Source organism: Sus scrofa, chromosome 14 (genome assembly GCF_054392235.1).
Source record: "Sus scrofa isolate SSC_HxYL_T2T_F1_AM1 chromosome 14, Sscrofa_HxYL_maternal_Yorkshire_Landrace_v2.0, whole genome shotgun sequence".
In the NCBI taxonomy this organism is placed as follows: Eukaryota; Metazoa; Chordata; class Mammalia; order Artiodactyla; family Suidae; genus Sus; species Sus scrofa.
This window is the reverse complement of record NC_139396.1, coordinates 76,601,393-76,623,818: the sequence shown is the minus strand read 5'-3', so window position 1 is coordinate 76,623,818 and position 22,426 is coordinate 76,601,393. Positions and strand designations below refer to the sequence as shown.

At 42.2% G+C, this 22,426-nt stretch overlaps 1 protein-coding gene across 4 annotated transcripts in view; it reads left to right on the top strand.

Annotated features, from left to right (window-relative positions):
- The window catches only part of MTR (5-methyltetrahydrofolate-homocysteine methyltransferase), a 105,988-nt gene that overhangs the window by 71,261 nt on the left and 12,301 nt on the right, over positions 1-22,426 (top strand). For all 4 annotated transcript variants that reach the window (XR_014827827.1, XR_014827826.1, XM_021073435.2 and 1 more), the window contains exons 23-27: positions 10,422-10,489; positions 11,068-11,188; positions 17,091-17,172; positions 18,665-18,763; positions 20,064-20,139. Coding sequence is in view for 2 of the 4 variants with exons in the window: in XM_021073435.2 (XP_020929094.1) it covers positions 10,422-10,489; positions 11,068-11,188; positions 17,091-17,172; positions 18,665-18,763; positions 20,064-20,139 (446 nt within the window). In the remaining 2 variants the exon portion in view is untranslated. The remainder of the gene's footprint in view (positions 1-10,421; positions 10,490-11,067; positions 11,189-17,090; positions 17,173-18,664; positions 18,764-20,063; positions 20,140-22,426) is intronic.

Genomic DNA, 22,426 nt, shown 5'->3' with positions numbered 1-22,426 from the left:
GAGTTTTATAGGAAGGCTTTGGCTCTTCAGGTCTTTTTTCTTTGCTTAGAACAGAACCTTGCATGCCTCTTGGTTTTGAATGTTGTATACAAGTAAAATCCCTTTCTTACACATATCACTGTAGTTGGATGATTATTCAGCAGAAATTTATTTCCATATGAGAGCTCATGACCTACATATACTAAGTGCATGTATTGCTCAGATTTCAACATATTCTTATAATGAAAAGCCCAATATAATGAATGTTTTCTCTGGCCTGTGTCCAGCCAACAGCCCTTTTGCGTCATGGCTTCTTTCCAATGTGCTCTTCTCTCTGTAGAGAAGGGACCTGCCTGTAGTTCCAGCTGTGCCCCTTGGAGCCATCCCCTCCCACTGTCAGATAACAATTACCCTTTGGGAAGTTCCCATTGTGACTCAGTGGAAATGAATCTGATTAACATCCATGAGGACGCATATTCTATCCCTGGCCTTGCTCAGTTGGTTAAGGATCCGGCATTGCGGTGGGGAAGGTTGCAGATGTGACTCGGATCTAGTGTTTCTTTGGCTATGGTGTAGGCCAGTGGCTACACCTCCAAGTTGACCCCTAGCTTGGGAACCTACATATGCTGTGGGTGCAGCCCCCAAAAGACAAAAAAAATTAAAATTTACCCTTTGAGCCCCCTTCCTAAGCTCAGTTAAACATGTTTATCTGGCTCTGCACTCAGGGCTAATTAAGTGCCACTAAGAGCCACTCTGAAAGGCTGGAGGTGGAACCCTTCCCTCCTGACTGTCTTCATGGGCACTTCTGTTGGGCTGCCTGTTCACTGTCAAGACTTACATTCTCTCCTAGTCATGGAAGTGAGAGATGTTGTTCTTGTTCTTGGAATGTATTTATTATTTTTTAAAAGATAAATATACTGAGATATAGTGGAGATTATTACAATGAGGTCTTACCTACAGAGTGTTTAGATGAGGTGTTTGCTTCCTAATATCTGTGGCATTTCTGCCATAGTCTCACCTTTTCAAACACTGTGTTGTTGATTTCTGTTTGTATTCATCACGATTAGTTGAAATTCAGCACAGCTAATAAATGTAGATTGTCTATTGTATAACATGCATTGTATCAGAGACACCAAAATGAATTAGTTGACCTGTCTCCATTCAAGAACTTTACTGTTTATCAGGCTAAAAAGCCAGGTACATATTCAAGGGGGATAATGGGACAAGAACTGTTGAAAAAGGCAATTTGTAGACAAACTCCCTAAAGCAGTTCTTAGGATATCATTGTTATTCGTTTATCGTTTTTTATTATGAAAAATGTATACATAGCTGAGAGAATCATACCAGGATTGTTTTTTCCTCCAGTAAAGACATTTTAAGAGGCTAGGGAGAACTGTGGCATTTCTCCAGGGTGCTACTGGAGCCAAATGTTAGCAGTCAAAGTGGCTTATTAGACCTGAGGCTTTCCTCCAGCATACCCAGTTCCTCTGGCTTGTGCATTGGAGGTCTGCTTATCTTTGCCAGTAAGTAACTACAGACACACTTATGATGAAATGCTATTCTTTTTGCAAAAAAACAAGTCAATGTGCAGACCTTCCCTATCAGGCCAAACATCCCTATGGGTCTTGGGTCTTGGGTCTTGTAACACATGGACTCTTGGCATTGGTGGATTTAATGTTGTGATGTCAGCTAGCAGACAGTTGCCCCTGAAATCTGCCTAATGTAGTTAAGTTTATGCTTTTGCTGGGCATCTGTGTTCCAGACTGATGCCTGGGTGAATCCCCCAGCTGGTGAGTGAGTAGCAAACCATCCAATGCAGCTTTCTCATCCCTGGCTCTTTGTTGTTGATGTAGTAAATCTTATGAAATGACGGGGATTCTGTGTTTGTGGAGGAAAATGGAGTAAAGAGGTCTAAAGGTAACAGTTCTGTCTAGAAAGAAAACACATATTATGGGAGTGATGCAAGAGAATTTGAAGATTTGAGAATTTGGCTAGATCTGGGGATGTGTCCACTAAGAGTTTACCAATACCTAACATTTGTTTACTGTTTCACAGTTTATATGGGGCTTTTATAGAACTGATTTCTCTCTTCTTTTGAGTATTCTTTTCCTGATTTCTTTCTTGTCTTGTCCTTCATTCTTTCTTTTTATAATATTGATCCTGCTTTGCCTGCCTTAATTTCTGTATTTCTCATTTTACTCAGCTAGCAAGTGGCAGACCATACTCAGGGCTTCTGAATCCAAAAGCCGGGACTCTGTGTTATGTCAATTTAGCTTCCAGTATTTATTCCAGTTATAAACAACTTTAGCTGTAATATCTAATATTAATATTCTAGTTAAATTCCTGTTAAGAAATAATTTAGAATATTTAAAAATGTTTTTGATCAGATATTTTATTACATAAAAGTTTATTTTACATATACTCTTCAGTAATAATGGTATAAAAAGACAGATTTAGACTTTTCCCATTTAAAAGATAATGCACACTGTTTAATTGGGTAAGAAAAAGTAGCATATATTAACAGAAATTTAGAAAGTAGATAACATACATCTAGTACTTTAAAAAATATGGATCTGGTGAAACAAAATGAAGCATGTTTACATTTAAACATTTATTTATTATAGTTGATTTACAATATTCTGTCAATTTCTGCTACTCAGCAAAATGACCCAATTATTTATATTATATATAGTATATATATAATGTATATAAGTATGTAATATATACATTATTTTTCTCCTGTTATCTTCCATCATGTTCCATCACAGATGATTGGCTATAGTTCCCTATTTCCCTGTGCTATACAGAAGAACCTCATTGCTTATCCATTCCAGATGCGATAGTTTGCATCTACTCCCAGTCCATCTCACTTCCTTCCTCTCCCCCTTGGCAACCACAGGTTGCTCCATGTTTATAAGTTTGCTCCATATTTATAAGTTTATAAGTTTGCTTCTTTTCTGTAGATAGGTTCACTTGTACCATATATTAGATTCCACGTGTAAGTGATATCATATCATATGGTATTTGTCTTTATCTTTCTGACTTACTTCACTTAGTATGAGACTCTCTAGTTCTATCCCATATTTACATTTTAACCAGTAGTTCTCTCTCTCTCTCTTTTTTTTTTTTTTTTTTTTTTTTGGTCTCTTTTTCTTTTTAGGGCCACATCCACGGCATATGGGATCCAAGGCTAGGGGTCCAGTTGGAGCTGTAGCCGCCGGCCTAGGCCAGAGCCACAGCAATGTGGGATCCGAGCTGCATCTGTGACCTACACCACAGCTCATGGCAATGCCGGATCCTTAACCCGCTGAGGCCAAGGATCGAACCCTCGAACTCATGAATGCTAGTTGGGTTTGCTAGCCACTGAGCCACAGTGGGGACACCTAACTAGCAGCTCTTAATATAACTGTCTAGTCTGGATAAATAAAAAGTAATATAGGGCTAAGAAGGAAACACTTTGAAATTGCATAACATTAGAGTTTTCAGCCGGGTGAGGAAAATGAATGTGTCTAAAGAGATTCTGTTGTGGCACAGTGGAAATGAATCCGAGTAGTATCCATGAGGATGCAGGTTCGATCCCTGGCCTCGCCCAGTGGGTCAGGGATCCTACTTTGCTGTGAGCTGTGGTGTGCAGCTCAGATCCTGCATTGTTGCTGTGACATAGGCCAACAGCTGTAGCTCTATTTGACCCTAGCCTGTGAACTTCCATATGCCTTGGATGTAGCCCTAAAAAGAAAAAAAAAAAAAAAAAAGAAAAGAAAAAGAAAGAAAATGAATGTATTTTAGTCAAGGATACACGAATCCAGTCTTTCCTAGCATCTCACATGCTCTCTTGATCATTATTCAGAGGCTTTCATCGTGTGTGTGTGTGTGTGTGTGTGTGTGTGTGTGTGTGTGTGTAGTGTTCCAGTTTAATTGAGATATAAATGACGTACATTGTATACATTTAAGGTATACATGTTGAGTTGATACACTTATATATTGCTTACTTATAGTATGAGTACCACCATAGTGTTAGCTAACTAACACCTCCATCACATTACATAATTACCATTCCTTTGTTGTGAGAGCATTTAAGATCTCCACTTAACACTCTCAGGTGTTTAATACAGCATGGTTCACTATATTCACCACGCCGGGTATTAGGTCCCTGAACTTACTCATCTTCCAACTGGAAGTTTGTACCCTTAACCTACATCTCATTTTCCCCACCGTGTAGCCCCTGGTAACCACTCTTAGACTGTTTATTGAGTCAGCTTTTTAAGATTTTCTGTGTAAGCATATCAGACAGTATTTAATATTTGTCTTTATTCTGACATATCTCACTTAGCATAATGCTCTCAAAATCCATCCATGTTGTTGCAATGACAGTATTTCCTTCTTTCTTATGGCTTGTTATGGTTTCATTATATATATATCTTCTCTCTTTTTTTTCCCCTCCATATCTTTAGTTTTCTGTTGACAGCTTCACCATGGATTGGAAACCTTAGTTGGGGCTGCAGACTGGTAGGGTGCTCCCATCTAGTGGTAGTACATGTGAATTGCAGGATCAGAATATCTTTAACTTCACCTGACAGCAGATATGAGGCACCCTACGTGGATGCAGATGCAAGCTTTATTTTCAATTTTAATTCCTTCTGGAGAGTAAAGGGGCTTTATTTATTGCAATGTTTGTTTTCTAAATTGTATATATATATATATACATATATATATATATTTTTTTTTTTTTTTTTTGTCTTCTAGGGCTGCACCCATGGCATAAGGAGGTTCCCAGGCTAGGGGTCTAATTGGAGCTGTAGCTGCTGGCCTACACCATAGCCACAGCAATGCCAGATCTGAGCTGAGTCTGCGACCTACACCACAGTTCATGGCAATGCCGGATCCTTAACCCAGTGAACAAGGCTAGGGATCAAACCTGCAACCTTATGGTTCTAGTTGGATTCATTAACCACTGAGCCACAACGGGAACTCCAAATTGTATATATTCTTAAATAGTATTGAATGCCTTTGCTAAAGCATTAAGTGCAGCTTACATTTTTTTCTGAATAAGAAGCCCAAATTAAATGCTTGCATTTACAGCTCTGTTACAAGCTCTTTAGAAAGGTGATTATAAAAGTGTTTCCATAGCATCATTTTTATTTTCTTTATTCTTTTAATCTTGTGGCAAAATATTAAGAATGTATATAAGAAGATGCCTACAGGCATAGGGTGTAGCTCAGAGTGTGGAAAGGAAGCCAAGGGAAAGCCCGGGAGAGGCGGGGAGGCGGGGGGGATGGAGAGGTTTGTGGGGGAAGCAGGAGTTGTAGTAGAGGGGGAAGACAAGTGGGAAGGGATGGTGGAAGAATGGGTTTCCTCCACACCTTCCTCTCCAGGGTTCAGATTCTTTGCTTCAGCCAAAGTTCCCCAGGTCTGGTTGTTTGTAATTCTGGGCTTACATAGCGCTAGTCTCTACCTGGATAGCCCTTTTTTTTCCTATCCTCTGACTAATCCCTACTTATTTCTTCAAGATTCAGCTGGTATCACCTTCCTGGAGTGCTTCTAACTGTTCAGGTTAGATGGCCTCCCACAACACACCATAAATGCCTCCTTCACAGCACTTGTCACGCTGTGTTCCAATTCAGAACCTGCCAGCAGCTTCTCAACTCAGATGTGCTCAGAACTGATTGCCTCCTGCCCCGGTCCTAAGTTGGCTGTTCGTGGCGGTGAGCAGCCTCCTTCATGTGTCCCAGTGCCACAAATACGATTTCCTATGTGTGGAAAACATTGGCAGTGCTCCTCTGAACGGGGATATATTTGACTGTCTCCCAGCAAGACTTTTTTTTTGTGTCTGCAACCTACACCGCAGCTCATGGCAATGCCGGATCCTTAACCCACTGAGCGAGGCCAGGGATTGAACCCACATCCTCATGGATACTAGTCGTATTTGTTACTGCTGAGCCACAATGGGAACTCCTCCCATCAAGACTTCTTAAGGCAGCCTAGTAAGTTGGAAATTGAACTTGTACCCCTGACCCTAGCTCACTGTTCCAGACCTCTTGTCTCCTCACTGACTGCTAGTTGTGTCTCTCTTGCCCATTTCTCCTTCTCTGTGCAACTGCTGAACAGGAGAGGCTCCAAGGCTTGGCCCTGAGGCATCTTCTATGTCTGTCCTCTCTGCCAGGTTAGGGCCTCTCTGACTGTAGGGTGACTTCTGATCCCCTGGCGATCGTGATAAAAGTCAGATCTGATGAAGTAGGTCTGGACTTGGATTTCTGCATTTCTAACAAGCTCCCAGGTAATGTTGGTGCTGCTGGTACAGGTGCAGGGAGCCCAGTTAGGGTAGCAGAGGCCTAGACAGCTTTAGATCATTTCATCCGGTCTCCTGACTCTTTTCTCTTGTTCCTCTCCCCTGCCCATCTGCTCTTCCCCTTTCCCTCCATCCTTCACCCCCCACCCCACCACTTGCTTTTGGCAGTTTATTTTTCTAAATCTTTTACGAGTAGTCTCAGGACTTTTTAAAGCCCTCTAATAGGCCAGCAAGTCTCAGGTTTTATCACCTGCATGGATCTCTCATTTGAACTCCAGACTTAAATATCCAGATGACCTCATGAGCCCTTTTAAATATCTAAAAAAATCCCAGACTTTAATTTTTGAACATTGACCTAATCATCACCATTGAGTTACCTCTTCTCCCTCTCTGCCTCACTCCCTACAGCTTTCTCCTTCCTCCATTTCTGTGTGGCCATGAGGTCTCCTTACTTTTCCTTCAGGCAAGTGAGCATGTACACGATGTTCCTAAAAGACACGTTGCCTGAAACAAGAGAAGGATTGAGAGCAAGAGGATCTTGCCATCATAGCGATGATTTTAATTGAATTTTTAAAATATATATAATGTTGAAAACAGTCAGCTTTGAAATGCATGCCTTTTTGTCTTGATTTAAAAGCAGCGTGCTATTTTGCTTAGCTTTATAGTCTGTATTTAGTCATAGCTTAACAAATCCAGTTAGGACTGTTTTCAGTATGCTTCAAAAAAAAAAAAAACAAAAAAAAACCAAAAAAGATATTGCCTCCCTCCTGTTATAACCTGCAGTCCCTCATCATCACAACCTGCAGTATTTCTTTTCCACTGGGTTAGTGCTAGCAGATCTGAATAGAGTTACCACTGATTTGAAATTATCTACTTACTGAGGATTTCATATGTGCTAAGGCCTTTTTTTTTTTTTTTTTTTTTTTAAATAATGGCAACAAGCTAAAAAAAACCCCAACAAGGTAGATGAGAAGCAAGGCTTGTGCCCTGGTATCCACCACCTGCTGTTAGCAGCTGATATTAAGTCAGGTAGTAGTTTGTTTGTTTGTTTGTTTGTTTGTCTTTTTGCCTTTTCTAGGGCCGCTCCCTCGGCACATGGAGGTTCCCAGGCTAGTGGTTGAATCAGAGCTGCAGCTGCTGGCCTACGCCATAGCCACAGCAATGCCAGATCCGAGCTGTGTCTGCAACCCACACCACACAGCTCACAGCAATGCTGCATCCTCAACCTACTGATCGAGGCCAGGTATCAAATCCACAACCTCATTGTTCCTAGTCGGATTTGTTAACCACTGAGCTGACGGAAACTCCGGTAGTAGTTCTTAAGCATTGATTTTTAAAGCATTTTTTTCTTTTTCTTTTTCTTTTTTTTAGAAATATCCCCATTTATTTTATTTGAATTAAATTATAGTTGTTTTACAGTGTTGGGCCAATTTCTGCTGTATAGCAAAGTGACCCTGCCATGCATGTATAAACATTCTTTTTCTCAATTATCTTCCATCATGTTCTATCACAAGTGATTGGATATAGTTCTCTGTGCTACACAGCGGGACCTCATTGCTTATCTATTCTCAGTGGAATAGTTTGCATCTACTAACCCCAAACTCCCAGTCCATCCCTCTGCCACCCCCTCCCCCTTGGCAACCACAAGTCTGTTCTATATGTCCATGAATTTATTTCTGTTCTGTAAATAGGTTCATTTGTGCCATATTTTAGATTCCACATATAAGGATATCATATCATTTAGTATTTTTCTTTCTGACTTATTTCACTTAGTATGAGAATCTCTATTTCCATCCATGTAGCTGCAAATGGCATTATTTCATTCTTTTTAATGGCTGGGTAGTATTCCATTGTGTGTATATACCACATCTTCTTAATCCATTCATCGGTCACTGGACTTTTAGCGTATTTCCATGTTTTGGCTATTGTGAACAGTGCTATTATGAACATGGGGGTGTGTGTATCTTTTTGAATTGTAGTTTTGTGCAGATATATGCCCAGGAGTGGGATTGCTGGATCATATGGTAGTTCTCTATTTAGTTTTCTGAGGTACCTCCATACTATTTGCATAGTGATTGTACCAACTTACATTTACCAGCAGTGTAGGAGTGTTCCCTTTTCTCCACACCTACTCCAGCATTTGTTCTTTTTGGACTTATTAAATGCTGGCCGTTCTGACTGGCATGAGGTGATACCTCATTATAGTTTTGATTTGCATTTGTCTAATAATTAGTGATGTTGAGCATTTTGTCATATGCCTCTTGGTCATCTCTATGTCGTCTTTGGTGAAATGTCTACTTAGGTCTTCTGCCCATTTTTCAATTGGGTTATTTGTTTTTTTGCTGTTGAGCTGTATGAGTTGTTTGTATATTTTGGAGATTAAGCTCTTGTTGGCTACATCATTTGCAACTGTTTTCTCCCATTCTGTATGTAGGTTGTCTTTTTTTTTCCCTCTATGGTTTCCTTTTGCTGTACAGAATCTTGTAAGTTTAATTAGGTTTGATTTGTTTATTTTTGTTTTTATTTCTATTGCCTTGAGAGACTGACCTAAGAAAACATTTGGGAATTCCAGTTGTGGCTCAGCAGGTTACAAACCCAAGTAGTGTCCGTGAAGATACTGGCCTTGCTGAGGGGGTTAAGGATCTGGCACTGCTGTGCACTGTGGTGTAGATCGCAGTCATGGGTCAGATCCTGCGTTGCTGTGGCTGTGGTGCAGGCTGGCAGCTGTAGCTCTGATTCGTCCCCTAGCCTAGGAACTTCTATAAGCCAGAGTGCAGCCCTAAAAAAAAAAAAAAAGGAAGGAAAAGAAAACATTTGTACAGTTGATGTCAGAGAATGTTTTGCCTATGTTCTCCGTAGGAGTTTTATGGTTTCTTGTCTTATATTTGAATCTTTAAACCATTTTGAGTTTATTTTTGTGCATGGGTAGTCCCTGACTACCCTTATTCTTTGCTTCTATATAGTGTGTACTGTTCATAGATATTTATTGAGTGAACTTTCCTGGCCTCTTTCTTGGTCCATGAGGCTAAGAAGATGGGTCTTAGGTTTTGGTATCAGATCTTGGTTCAAATCCCAGCTCTACTATTAATTCGTTGCTTGATTGGACAAGATGCTTAACTTCTGGCCCCACACTTCTCTTGGCCTTTCCTCATCAAAATGTAAAAACCATATTTTTAAGAATTTTTTAAGAAAGAGTTTCAGTTGGTAAAACCTACCTCAAAATCAAGTTTAAAATGTGAGTCAAACATCATAAAAATATTTCTACTCTTTAACACAACAGTTCTGTTTATAGTCATCCATCCAATGCATACATTTGGGTAAATGCATGAACACATGAAAACAAACCAAAATAATAGGCCCCATGGTAGTGCTTCCATCATCAAGCTCCTGTGAAGGTGAAACAAGATTGCTTATACAGAAGGCTTAGAATAGTGGAAACAACCCATGTGTCCCCAGATGGATGAGTGAATAAACACCACGTGGCACATTCATACAGTGGAGTATTATTCAGGCTTAAAAAGGGATAAAGTTCTAGCATAGGCTAAATGGATGAACACTGAGGACATTATGCCAACTGAAATAAGCCAGTCACAAAAGGACATGTACTGTATGATTCTGTGTAAATATCCAGACTAGCAAACTGACAGAGACAGGATGTAGAGGTAACCAGGGGCTGGGGAAGTAGGGAGGGGGAGGGAGTCGATTGACAGGGGAACACAGAGCTTCTGTTCTGGGCACTGAAAGAGTTTTGAAAATAAATAGTAAATAAATAGTAGTGATGGTTGCACAATATTGTGACTGACTGTAACTAGTGGTGCTGAATTATCCTCTTAAAATGGTTAAAACGGCACTTTATGTATTATATTTATTCTATCAGAGCTTAGAAAATAATAATGTCCTGTGGTAAGAACCATTGATTGTATACTACTTGCAACAGTGAATGATAAGCTCTGGGATTTGTCTCAGCACAGTTCTTGGCACATGGTCTGTCCCTAATAAACAGCAGTCGTCCTTGCACTGGTTGTCAGTAGTGAGCTTTTCGATGTGATTCCATGTGATATTAGAGCCATATTTAATGGCTAAATAAAAATGTTACTCTAGCCTTGTCTCTAATGGTTCTCATTAATTTTTCTCCCATCTCATTTCTGCGCTCTAGAGTTATTGATTTAGGAGTCATGACTCCCTGTGATAAGATACTGAAAGCCGCCCTCGACCACAAAGCAGGTACTGTGTAGCTGAGCTCCTGGACACCTCAGTGAACGTGGTCCCCCAGTGTCTGTTGGTGGACGGTACCGCCCCAGCCCACATGGCTGGGGGACTGCAGACACTTAACTCCTGTCTGGGGGCTGAGGGATGAGTAGGTAACTGGAAAGCTCCTTTACAGCCTTGAGGAATGGAATGGGGACAGGCTTCTTGTAAGGAAACAGTTTGTATTAGTTTTTTTTTTTTTTTCTCTCTCGCATGCTCTCTCTCTGTGTACTTGCTTTTATGTTTCTTCAGACACTGACACATCCGTCTGGGAAATCATAAATGGTATATTATGTTGCATAGTTTCCTGAAACCTTGGCAAGCATATTATTGCAACTTATAAGTCGAAAATCACATTTGCTCCTGAAAGCAAGCAAACAATAAATTAAAAACTCCATGTTGGAAAAGAAGTCTCAGAATTAGAAGTTCGGAACTGATATTCTGTCTTGGGGTCTTTATTACAGAGTTTTGAAAATGAGTTTTCATACTTTTCTTCTTTTGCTCTTATCCTCCTTCTCACTGTTCTTTTTTTTTTTTCCTTTTTAAAATAATAGATATAATTGGCCTGTCAGGGCTTATCACTCCCTCCCTGGATGAGATGATTTTTGTTGCTAAGGAGATGGAGAGGTTGGCTATAAAGATCCCGCTGTTGATTGGAGGCGCGACCACTTCCAGGTGAGTTGGGCCAGTGAGCTTTGTGCTTCACTGAAATGTTTGAAAACATTGATACAACCTTTTTTTTTTTAATGCCAGTGTTTGAAAACAGTGATACAACCATTTTTTTTTTTTTAATGGCTTTTTTCCTGTGGTACCTTGGCTCCTTATTATATAAACACCTGAACTTTCCAGTCTTCACATGGACAAAAGCCAGAATCACTGGGGCTCAGGCTCCCACCCCCTGCCTGTTAAGGCTTCCTTGACCTTGTAGTCTTCTTCCTCAATGCTCTCACTTCCCTGTCAGCTCCTGGGATTCTCATGAACACTTAGCCCAGCCCCACTGAAATCAAACTGAGTGGAAAAGCTGTGGATTTGGCACAAAGACATCACTCCATTTATAATGTGAATGTACCATTTTCAGGAGTAGTCACAGTGTCCTATGTCACTTATCTGCTAATTGCTTTTCATACTCGAAGGGGCTTCAGTAATATGGCTCTGGTTGCTCATGTTAGAAACCTGGGTTTGCTTTTCCATGGAGGACTTACCCACTCGGTATGTGGCAGATTGTTCTCCAGGGATATGACCAGTCATTGATACTTGGGGTTTCAGTGAGCATGGACTTGGGTAATGGAAGATTGCAGTGTGAATGTTCATTAGCTTAGTAAAGAAAATGGTAAGAGAATCTACGGATGATTGTCGGAGTGAAAGACCTTTTAAAATCATGGTTGTAAAATAGGATAAATAAATATTTCAATGAGCAGATGTAGTGAAATGCATTTTGAATTATATGTGATGCTAGTTTCCAAATAAGAACCATTTTGTATAGACACTTAGAAGGTCAGTATCAGGAAACCACATGTTGCTACTTGTGCAAATTGGATCATTACCAGTAGTTAATTTTGTAACTCTTACCAAGTGAGAGCCACCAGATTAGAGGTGGCTCTTAGAAGTTAATCAGAAGTAACATGACTAGCCTGTCATGATACATCATTGGGAGAATTAGTGATAAATGACTCTTCACAGTTATAACCTGGTATACCAAGTTAAAGGTAATCAGATCAGAAATCACCCCTAGTCTTCATGCTATTGCAGAGTATCTCTTCTCGCCATCTCGGAAACTGGGATTGTGTTCCTCCCCGGAGACAGAAATCTGGGTCCTATGACTTCCCAAGGTTTTTTTTTTAAACTCTCTGATGTTTTGTTTCTCGATGAGCATTTCCAGTTCTGTTCTCTTCCATGCTTGTTGCAGTTTCTGAAAAATTACTTGGAAAATAAAAGCCAGTAATGGTGCGTCCAGGTGACCATCCCCTGGAGCAGCCCTTGAAAACGGGTTCTCACGAAGCCTCCTCTAACATCAGTGTAAGATTCTTCCTCCCATCGAAAGTAGTGACCGTGGGTGAGCTCTCAGATCTGGAGCTGGCTTCATCAAGCCCCCTTATTAAAGTGAGCACTTGCTGAAGCGGAACAGTCAGACAGAAAAGTACACAAATGACAGACAGATTGATGGGTTTTTACGGAAATGAAGCCATCTATGTGATGATTCCCAGATGAAGAAATACTAACATTAATGACCGTCTAGGATTCCCCACCTGGTCATCCTTTTCAGTAAAAGTAACTACTGCTCAGTTTTCTATCACCATAGTTTGGTTTTGCCTGCATTTCAACTCAGTATAAGTGGGATCCTACTGTGTGTATTCTTCTGTGTCTAGCTCAACATTATGTCTTTTAGGCATAAAGACATAATTGCTACAGTAGTTTTTTTTTTTTTTTTCAATTTTGGTATATATCACATCATATTATGCCCTTTGGCTTATCCATTCATGCTACTGTTGGTGGACATTTGGGTTTTTCCAGTTTTGGGGCTATCACACCGAATGCTGCTATGTATGTATTTCGTCCCTGAAGAAGACTTGCTGGATCCTAGGATACACCTGTGGTTGTCTGTGTTAGATACTGCAGGGTCATTTTCCAAGGTGATTGGATTAATTCACATTCACCCTGGTAGTTATAAGAGTTTCAGTTATTCCACTTTAATGTGCGTGTAAAAATACCTTGATATGGTTTTCATTTGTATTTCTCTGCTGCTAATGGTGTTGAGTACCTTTTCATGTATATATTGACTATTTGCATATGCTTTTTAAATCTGGTATTTTAAAATTTGGTTTCTACCTTTTTTTCTTAATTAGTATGCATTCTTTATTAATATTGAATACAAACTCTTTGTTGGAAATATATATTACAAATAGATTCTTCCAGTGTGGCTTTCCTTTTGCTATTTTAGTTAGGTTTTGAGTAACAAAAGTTCTTAATTTTCATGAAGCCTGATTTATCCATCTCTTCCTTTATGGTTAGTGCCTTTTGCCTTTGTATAAGAAGCTGTCTGTGCTAGGAAAGGCAACTTTGCTAGAAGGCATTCAGTAGTTTGAACGTCTCAGAAGCCCTCTGAGGACCCTTACCGACCTCCTGTGAGACCTAGCAAGGGCTCAGCGGGGGCCTGGCTCTCTCCTCTACTAACTGTTTTTGAGCAGATGGAGGTGCGGGACCTCTAAACTTTCATGAAAGCAGATCTCTGAGGGGAAGAACAGCATGGCTCTTCCAGACCTCAGGGGCCTGCAGTAGGCAGCATGATAGGATTAGAACTGTACCCCTAAGACACTAGAAATGAGTCTTAAGAATGGATCCTTGTAGAGGCTGAAAGGTTTATACAGACTTGGGATCAAAGATGGGTAGAAATGTCCTTGGAGTGTCCCTTTTTAGCCTGTAGCTGTAGGAGAATAGAGAACTGAATAGCCTCTAGTCTGTAACACGGATAGTTTCATATCAGAAACTAGAAATGACTTTCATGGAAACCTGACCCTGATAGCGCCATAACTTCTCAGGGGCACAGATCTGGCAGTTAGCGCTCAGTTTTTAACTGGTTTAAAGCCAATAACTGCAAAATGTCTTTTTCAACTATCTTTTGTGTAATGTAACTTGGAGAATTCAACAGGAAGTCATATTGCTCAAAGGGAGAGGCAATTTTCAAAGGTTTTTTTTTTTTTTAAATTGCTGTGAAGTAAAGGGCTGAATCACACAACTGATAGTGTTTTCCTCTGTCTAGGATTTCAAGGAAGGAATGTTACATCCTAATCTCACTTCCCATTCCATCTTAATTTTCTGTCTTTACTTTTCATCTTTCATCTTTCTCATCGGATGTTAAGTTTTGGTCATACTTCATTTATGTAAAATACTTTAGTTCTGTGATAGGATATGACATAAAGTAAGTGCTTGGGGTCCCTGTTCTTTTACAGAGTGTTTATAAAGACCTTCTAGGAGTTAGCACTGTCATGCCCGTTTAGCAAGTATGAGAGGTGACTAATTAAATCCTAAGTGTTGATGGACGGCTCAGCAGAGATGGATTTGGGATTCAGCCTCAGTGCTTAGCCCTTTGCTCTTGATCTGTAGGAAGGGGAGGAGAAGTTCCAATGTTTTTTATCTTTTCAGATTCAGAAAGAGGTCTCCTTCCAGCTGGAAAAGTTCATGTAGATATAAGCTTAGAAAAAAGTAGAATCAACATCAGCTTACTTCGTAAGGAAACCGGAAGCCCTCTCAGTGGCTATGCAAGCTCACGTTTCATGCCTGTGCTTATCTAAGCCTGGATAGTTTTTATGTTGGAAGACATAAAAACTTTGCTTTTATTGGTTTTATTTATTTTTTTGTCTTTCTGCCTTTTCTAGGGCCGTTCCCGCAGAATATGGAGGTTCCCAGGCTAGGGGTCTAATTGGAGCGTAGCCACTGGCCTATGCCAGAGCCACAGCAACGTAGGATCCGAGCTGCGTCTACGACCTACACCACAGCTCACAGCGATGCCAGATCCTTAACCCACTGAGCAAGGCCATGGATTGAACCCACAACCTCATGGTTCCTAGTCAGATTTGTTAACCACTGCACCACAATGGGAGCTCCTGGTTTTATTTTTTTAAATAGTGAAATTTTCCATTTCTTTTCAGTGCCCTTTACCAGAAGATCATCAAAGAGAGAATGGCCAGAATTATACTGAGAACTCTTGGATGCTTAATATTACTTATGTTGATAGAAAAAAAAATTAATTTTACTGGCTCTGTTTTATTTTATGTTATTATTATTATTTTTTTATGGCCACACCCATGACATATGAAGTTACTGGGCCAGGGATTAAATCTGAGCCACAGCTGTGACCTGTGCTACAGCTGCGGCAATACCAGATCTTAACCTGCTGTGCCACAGCAGGAACTCCTACTGGCTCTCTTTAAAAAAAAAAAAAAAAAATGTCATTGAAGTCACATCAGGCTTAAAATACTGTTTCTTGGGGGAACTTTATGCAGAAAAATCCTGAGGTCTGTTTGTGTGTCAAGGAGCTGACTTCTGAGGAAGAGGAGGTACACAGACATAGTCTGACATGTGTTCTGTTTTGAACCTGGAAGCAACTTCTTTATAACTTTTCCTGCTGTTTGAAAATCTTCTCCCCTCATGAAATACCCTAGATATCTTCACATCTTTACTTCCCAAGCACACAGAAGGCACAAACTAGGCCCTGAGGAGGCAGTGAGCTTGCTGGCTGTTCCCCCTGCTGGCCTCCACCCCAGCCCCCAGCCCCAAGGGTGTTTCCTGCACTGAAGGGTCTCGGCCTGACTTCCATCTGACAGCTCAGTGCCTGTGCCCTATCGCTTCAGTCCTTTGCTTCCTGGTTATGTACAGAAATATGTTTTTTTTTTTTTTTTTTTTTTTTTTTGCCATTTCTTGGGCCGCTCCCATGGCATATTGAGGTTCCCAGGCTAGGGGTCGAATCAGAGCTGTAGCTGCCAGTCTATGCCAGAGCCACAGCAATGCGGGATCCGAGCCACGTCTGCAACCTACACCACAGCTCACGGCAACGCTGGATCCTTAACCCACTGAGCGAGGCCAGGGATCGAACCCGCAACCTCATGGTTCCTCGTCGGATTCATTAACCACTGCACCATGATGGGAACTCCCAGAAATATGTTTAGAAAAGGGACAATGAAATATTAGAGGTCTTGTCTGTCTCATTATGAATGAGGTTTTAGAACCTTCTCTTAAGAGCCTGTTTAATATGCAGACTCACAAATAATGCACCTTTAATATCCTCTTGGATTTAAAAAGTAACCTCAGTAATACACACTTAGTAGGACATGGCAAACAACTCAAAGAAATGAAAGTAAAACCTAGTCTCTCCCTTCCCACCTTCAGCCCATTTCTAATCTCCAGGTAACCTGTGGTGATACTTTGCTGTCTGTCTCTCTGTGTTTTTCTTAAATATACAGATACGCGGATGTTCCTAGGTAAGGGATTGAACCCAAGCCGCAGCAGTGATAATGCCAGATACTCACCCATTTCACCACCAAGAAACTCCCTCTCTGTGTTACTTGGTGTTGACTTTATTTAGGGTCCGGGGTTTCTTCCTGCATGTCAAGGTAGTCTCGGGATCAAGGAATGTCAGTATCTCCCAGGGACGGGGGGCAGCAGTTGGGGAGTGGTGTCCTGGGTCCCCTCCCCGTGTCTGGTTCTCCAGGGACCCTGACTGCAAAGTATAGTCACCCCCGCTGCTTGGCTCCTCTTGTTTAGACAGGCTGCCAGGAGTGCAAGGTGGCCCACCTGACCCTATTGCCAGATAGCTGAGGACACTGTCTCTCTCACTTTATCATAGGCTTCTTCGTAGCCTGGATCAAAAATCCAAGTCTTTTCCTCTTGGCTTCCCTGTCTTAGGGTGGGGAGAAGGTCGTTCTTGTTTTACAAGGGATATTCAAGTGCAATATTTCGTACCTTGAAATCTTTCTCTGGAGAGCATTGTAGAAACACATCATCTCTAATAGTTCTGAACAAGAGTTATGTAGGAACTGTCAGCACTGATGGATTTGTTTTTCTTCCTGACCCTTCTTTGCAGAACCCACACAGCAGTTAAAATAGCTCCAAGATACAGTGCGCCTGTAATCCATGTCCTAGACGCATCCAAGAGCGTGGTGGTGGTGAGTGTGGGGCTTCACGTCTGTTGTCAAGAGAAAATGAAGACAGCGTTAAAAGTTAGGGTGTTGCCCAGATCTTGTATTAAAAAAAAAGTGTTAGAATATCCTGTGAAGGGATCACTGCAGGTGTCTGTGTTGCTGAAAGAAGGGTAGGGGAGTGTGTCCTTTGCTTTCAGAAACTGCACCCCCTCTTCCTGCGACAGTGGAGGTGCTGGGCTGAGTAACAGAGCAGTGGTGCCACGACACTTTGACCTTGACACCAACCTGGAGAGAGATTCCTGCCGTTTATAAATATTCACAAAGAGGAACATGCAGTTTCTTAGTTCCATGCCAGAGCTAAAAGGAATGTAGAATTTTTTTTAAAATGACCCATTTCTGGGTAGGAAAATGTTTAACCTGCAATGGGCCAGTTGACCCTACCCATGGACAGAAAAAATATTCACAGACACAGGTTGCAAACACAGTAATAGCTTCTTTTTCTCTGCATGTAGTAAGCAAGTGGGTTTTCCTGCTTTTCTCTGTCATTGAAGCCTAACATCCTCTCTCATAATGTGTTTCATTATTTTCATTGAATAATAGGGTATAAAAGCTGGTGGGAATCTGAGTGACCACGTGGTCCGGTAGTTTTCCAAGTTTCTTTTGCACAGAAATCTGGTGTGCAGGTGATGTCTTACCTGGAAACTCAGCATAGTACAAATGAGAGTGGCCCCTCCCCCACCTCATCCCCCTCCAGGTTCTCATCAGAAGAGCAGTTTGAACACCATTGCTCTAGTCCAGCCTTCACACCTGCAGGTGGGGAAGGTTACTAAGGACTCACAGAACTCAGAAAAGCTGTTAAACTCACAATCACAGTTTGTCACCATGAAAGGATACAGATTAAAATAGAGTAGAATCTAGAAAAGGCCAGGTACCACTTCCAGGTGTTTCTCCCCATGGGGGTTGTACCGACAGTGCTTCATTCTCCCCGTGATGGTCCGAGACAGCATGTGCAGAGCATGGTGACGAGGCAAGCTCGCCTGAGCTCTGGTGTCCTGAGTTTTGTTGGAAGTCAGTCCTGTAGGCAGGGCGTGCTCGCCTGTCTGACTTTTCGTTGCTCCTTCTTTGACCCCTCCAGAGGTCATACGGGGCATAAGCCAAGTCTCCCCATCAGTCACGTTGTTAGCATAAGCTCTCTGGGGTGGCCCAAGGCCCCAGGTACACAGAGGTACTCTTTATTCAGCAGGATGTTGTGAAGGCCAGAGCCTCCCTCCCAGGAGCTGTGGGGGGCTGATCCTTTCTTTAGAATGTGCAGGATTGAAACATCCCAGGCCTACTAAGTGAACCCTTGATTGACTGTGTGCCCAGGCAGGAATTAGCAGAGCTGATGGAGGGAGAGGAAATGACGTTAACGAGGGAAAGCTTCCCGAAGGAGGGACCCCAGGACTGACCAGTATTACTCATGCTTTATCTTCCTTCATGGCTCTGTGGTTATTGAACTTTGGTCTTGCATTTTCAGTGTTCTCAGCTATTAGATGAGAATCTGAAAGATGAATACTTTGAGGAGATCATGGAAGAATATGAAGATATTAGACAGGACCATTATGAGTCTCTTAAGGTAAGCGACAAAAATGGGTCCCCGCTTGTTTGGGTAATGAAACAATCCTACAGTTTTGTTTTTTTTTTTGCTATTTCTTGGGCCGCTCCCGCGGCATATGGAGGTTCCTAGGCTAGGGGTCGAATCGGAGCTGTAGCCACTGGCCTACACCAGAGCCACAGCAACGCGGGATCCGAGCCGCGTCTGCAACCTACACCACAGCTCACGGCAACGCCGGATCGTTAACCCACTGAGCAAGGACAGGGATCGAACCCGCAACCTCATGGTTCCTAGTCGGATTCGTTAACCACTGCGCCACGACGGGAACTCCAATCCTACAGTTTTTAATGTGACTTCTTCGTTTGGAGGAGGGTAAAGTTTGGGATTATTTTAGAGAAGTTCTGTCTTTCTAGTTTAGATGCGTGTTCTTCAGTGTCTAAGTTCCCTATAATTTGGGGTTATATTAAATTATATTTATTCCACCAAACATTTATTGAGTAAGCAGTAGGTGTTGGGTGCTCTGCTGGCTACCGGAGGAGTGATGAGGATGAATAAAACATGAGCTCCTACCCAGCAGGGAGACAGGCACGGAGACAGCATCCTGAAATGACTCCCACACATCCTTGTTTTCTGGAGGAAATCATGGAAGAAAATGAAGACATTAGACAGAACCATTGTAAGCCTCTCTCCCCAGCTGCCGAACACTCACTGTGCAGAGTGGTGTTTCAAGAACCGCCCCTCTCTAGAGAGGCTTCAGGGAACCCATGGAGACTAGGCATGATTACTCTGTAGAGGTCACTGAACATTTCTTCCTGGTTCTTGCTTGATGGGCTTTGAAGGGATGGGGAGCATTTCAGAGGTGGCCAGGTAAGGGAGAGGTGTCAACAGACAGTGCGAAGGAGACATGTTTCTGAGGCACTGGTTGGCTTTCCTCTCCTTAGTTTGCCCATAGCTGTCTGTTTGTTGGTTCTGCTCTCTGGTCCTCAGGGTGGTGGGTGGCGCACCAGTTAACCCCAGCCTCAGGTAAGATAGATACAGGCAGCGCCCACTCCATCGCATGCTTATGTCATGGTTAAGGCTGCAGGTCACCTTGCATTTGCATATCAGCAGTTAATGGATATTTATTGCATCTTTTCTCTCTCTCAGTCTGGTACTGAGGTAAGGCCACATTGGATGTAAAAGAGCTTTTTAGGATGTGATTTTTCATTAATAAAAACTTTTTTTTGCAAAATTTATTTACAGGCTTTCTTAGATATACTTTCATAGTAGCGTCTGAAAAGCTAGAGTGTCTGACTGAAAAACTTCTCTTTTTTTTTTGCAGGAAAGAAGATACTTAACCTTGAGGCAAGCAAGAGAAAAAGGTTTCCATATTGACTGGCTATCAGAGCCTCACCCAGGTCTGTGTGGCTGTTGGTTAGAGAAAGGTTGCATGGGATAACTGTGAGCTGTGGAGATGCTTGCATTTATGTGGCTGCACAACCAGGCAGCTAGGAACTCTTAATTCTGTTCAGTAGTGATGAATGACAATAATGACTGACTATAATAGTCAATAGGTACCATTTATAGAGAAGCAAACACTTTTCTGAGATTGACCCACAGCAGCTCTGAGTCCTTAACAGAACCTGTAATGAATGTGCTATTATCCCCACTTTAATTTGCAGGTAATAACTTGAAAGGTTACTAACATTCTGTCTATGATCTGCCTTCTAAAGTCATATTCCTGCCTCCATGCTGTGCCTGAGTGGGCCTCCTTCAGCCCGAAGCAAGTTCTAGAGACCTGCCTGGGTAGCACTGTCACATGTTGCCCTGGGCCCCAAGTGGGCCCAAGTGCAGACAGGGAATGTCTCAAATTAAAAATGCCTGTGTGATGCACAGGCTTTAAAACATCGCAGCGAATCAGGACCTCCTATTTGTCCACTCCCTTTCATTCTCTCTCACATGTTTGCCTTTTTTGGTTCCTTCCCCTTCTTATTTCTAGCCAGCTTTCTTGCCTTACAAATGTGTTCACGAAGGAATGGAATGTGTAAGATGTCTTGACAGACTCAGAGAGGCCTGTGATACGAATGCAAAACTGAGACATGATGAACAGGGCTTAGATTAATTGAATCCGTATTTAAAAGGTACTAACTCAAATCTGCTTTCATAACTCATGACGTCCATGTTCTGCGCATGCTCAGCAGAGTGGGGAGGATTAAATTGTTAAATGTAGGTGTGCTGAGTTCCAGGTTCGGTCCCGTGGAGTTCAGTGGGGTTTAACAGGAAGAATGAAAATGGGAAGTCAGGAGACCCGGCTCAGAATCCCTCAGTGACCTTGAGCATCTCACTTCCATGTTTGACTGTTTCTAGTCTGTAAAAAAGGGGGTACTTTTTGGAAATGTGAGGGTGAGAATCAATAACATATAAAACCCTTTGAAAAATACACGTGGCCGTACCAGTCCAAACTTTTATTTTCTCTTTACCTTCCACTATGAAATTGGAAAAAATACCACAAGGGAAAGTCCATTTTAACCAAGTCAGACATCCAAACTACATCTCAGTGGCAATAGTCCCCTGAAGGCCCTCAGCACCTGGCGGCAGTGGTGACACTTTTCACGTGGCTATTGAACAGCCAGGCAGGGCCCCACAAGGCTCTGGACCTTGAGGCACAGCCCACAGGCTTGCTTTTGAGACCAGGCGTGTCTTAGTATAGTTGTAGGTCACCAATAAAGGGAGAAGGAAGGGTTCCTCTCTCTAGGTCTTTGGTGGTGTAAAACCTCAAACAATCTCAAACTCTGAAAGACAGGCTTATTCGAGAATAACACCCTTTGGTGGCCCCGAAGCAGAGCATTTCTCCCTGCCTTTCCAGGGGGATATCTGTAGTTTCTTTTCTTTTCTTTCTTCCTCTTTTTTTTTTTTTCTTTTTAGGGGTGCACCTGCAGCATATGGAAGTTCCCAGGTCGAATCAGAGCTGCCGTCCTACACCACAGCCATAGCAACAGCAGATCCTGCAACCTGCACCACAGCTCATGGCAACACTGGATCCTTAACCCACTGAATGAAGACAGGGACTGACTCCACATCCTCATGGATACCAGTCAAGTTCGTTGCCGCTGAGCCACGATGGGAACTCCTGTAGTTTCTTTGTAATTACCAAACACATCAGCAGAGTAGAATATTTACAAAGAAGGGATTGTCCGTATGATAAAAAGATGACCGGGAACACATGGAAAAGGGATACTGTGAACTGTATGAGAAGCTGGAGATTTCCAGGCCACATTGAGAAGCAGCTCGTACTTTTCTTTTCCTGTCCCTTCGCCTCGCACTTCTACTGCCTAATGAGAGAATAATCTAGAGACTTGTGTGTTCTCCCTGAGCATCCAAGAGAGTGGGTTAGTGTAAGTTCCCGGGTCCCTGTTTGCAGATCAGGAAACTGAGGACCTGAGGGTCGAGAAGCAGGCAGAGGAGTGGTCACCTCTGACTCTGGCCTGACCCACCCAGTTTTGGTGGTGCCTGGGGGGCAGTATTCCTGCTTCTGGTGCCCCCAGGAAGCCTAGCACCACCTTTTGTCTCTGAAGTCTTCACCATAATTTAACTTAGGACCACGAGGAGGTGTAAAGAAGGGTGTATTGAACAACCAGGCGTCCCCACCAGCCCTTAAGGAATAACCTCCTGCCCACTGAACAAAGACTGTGCATAGGTAGTGCT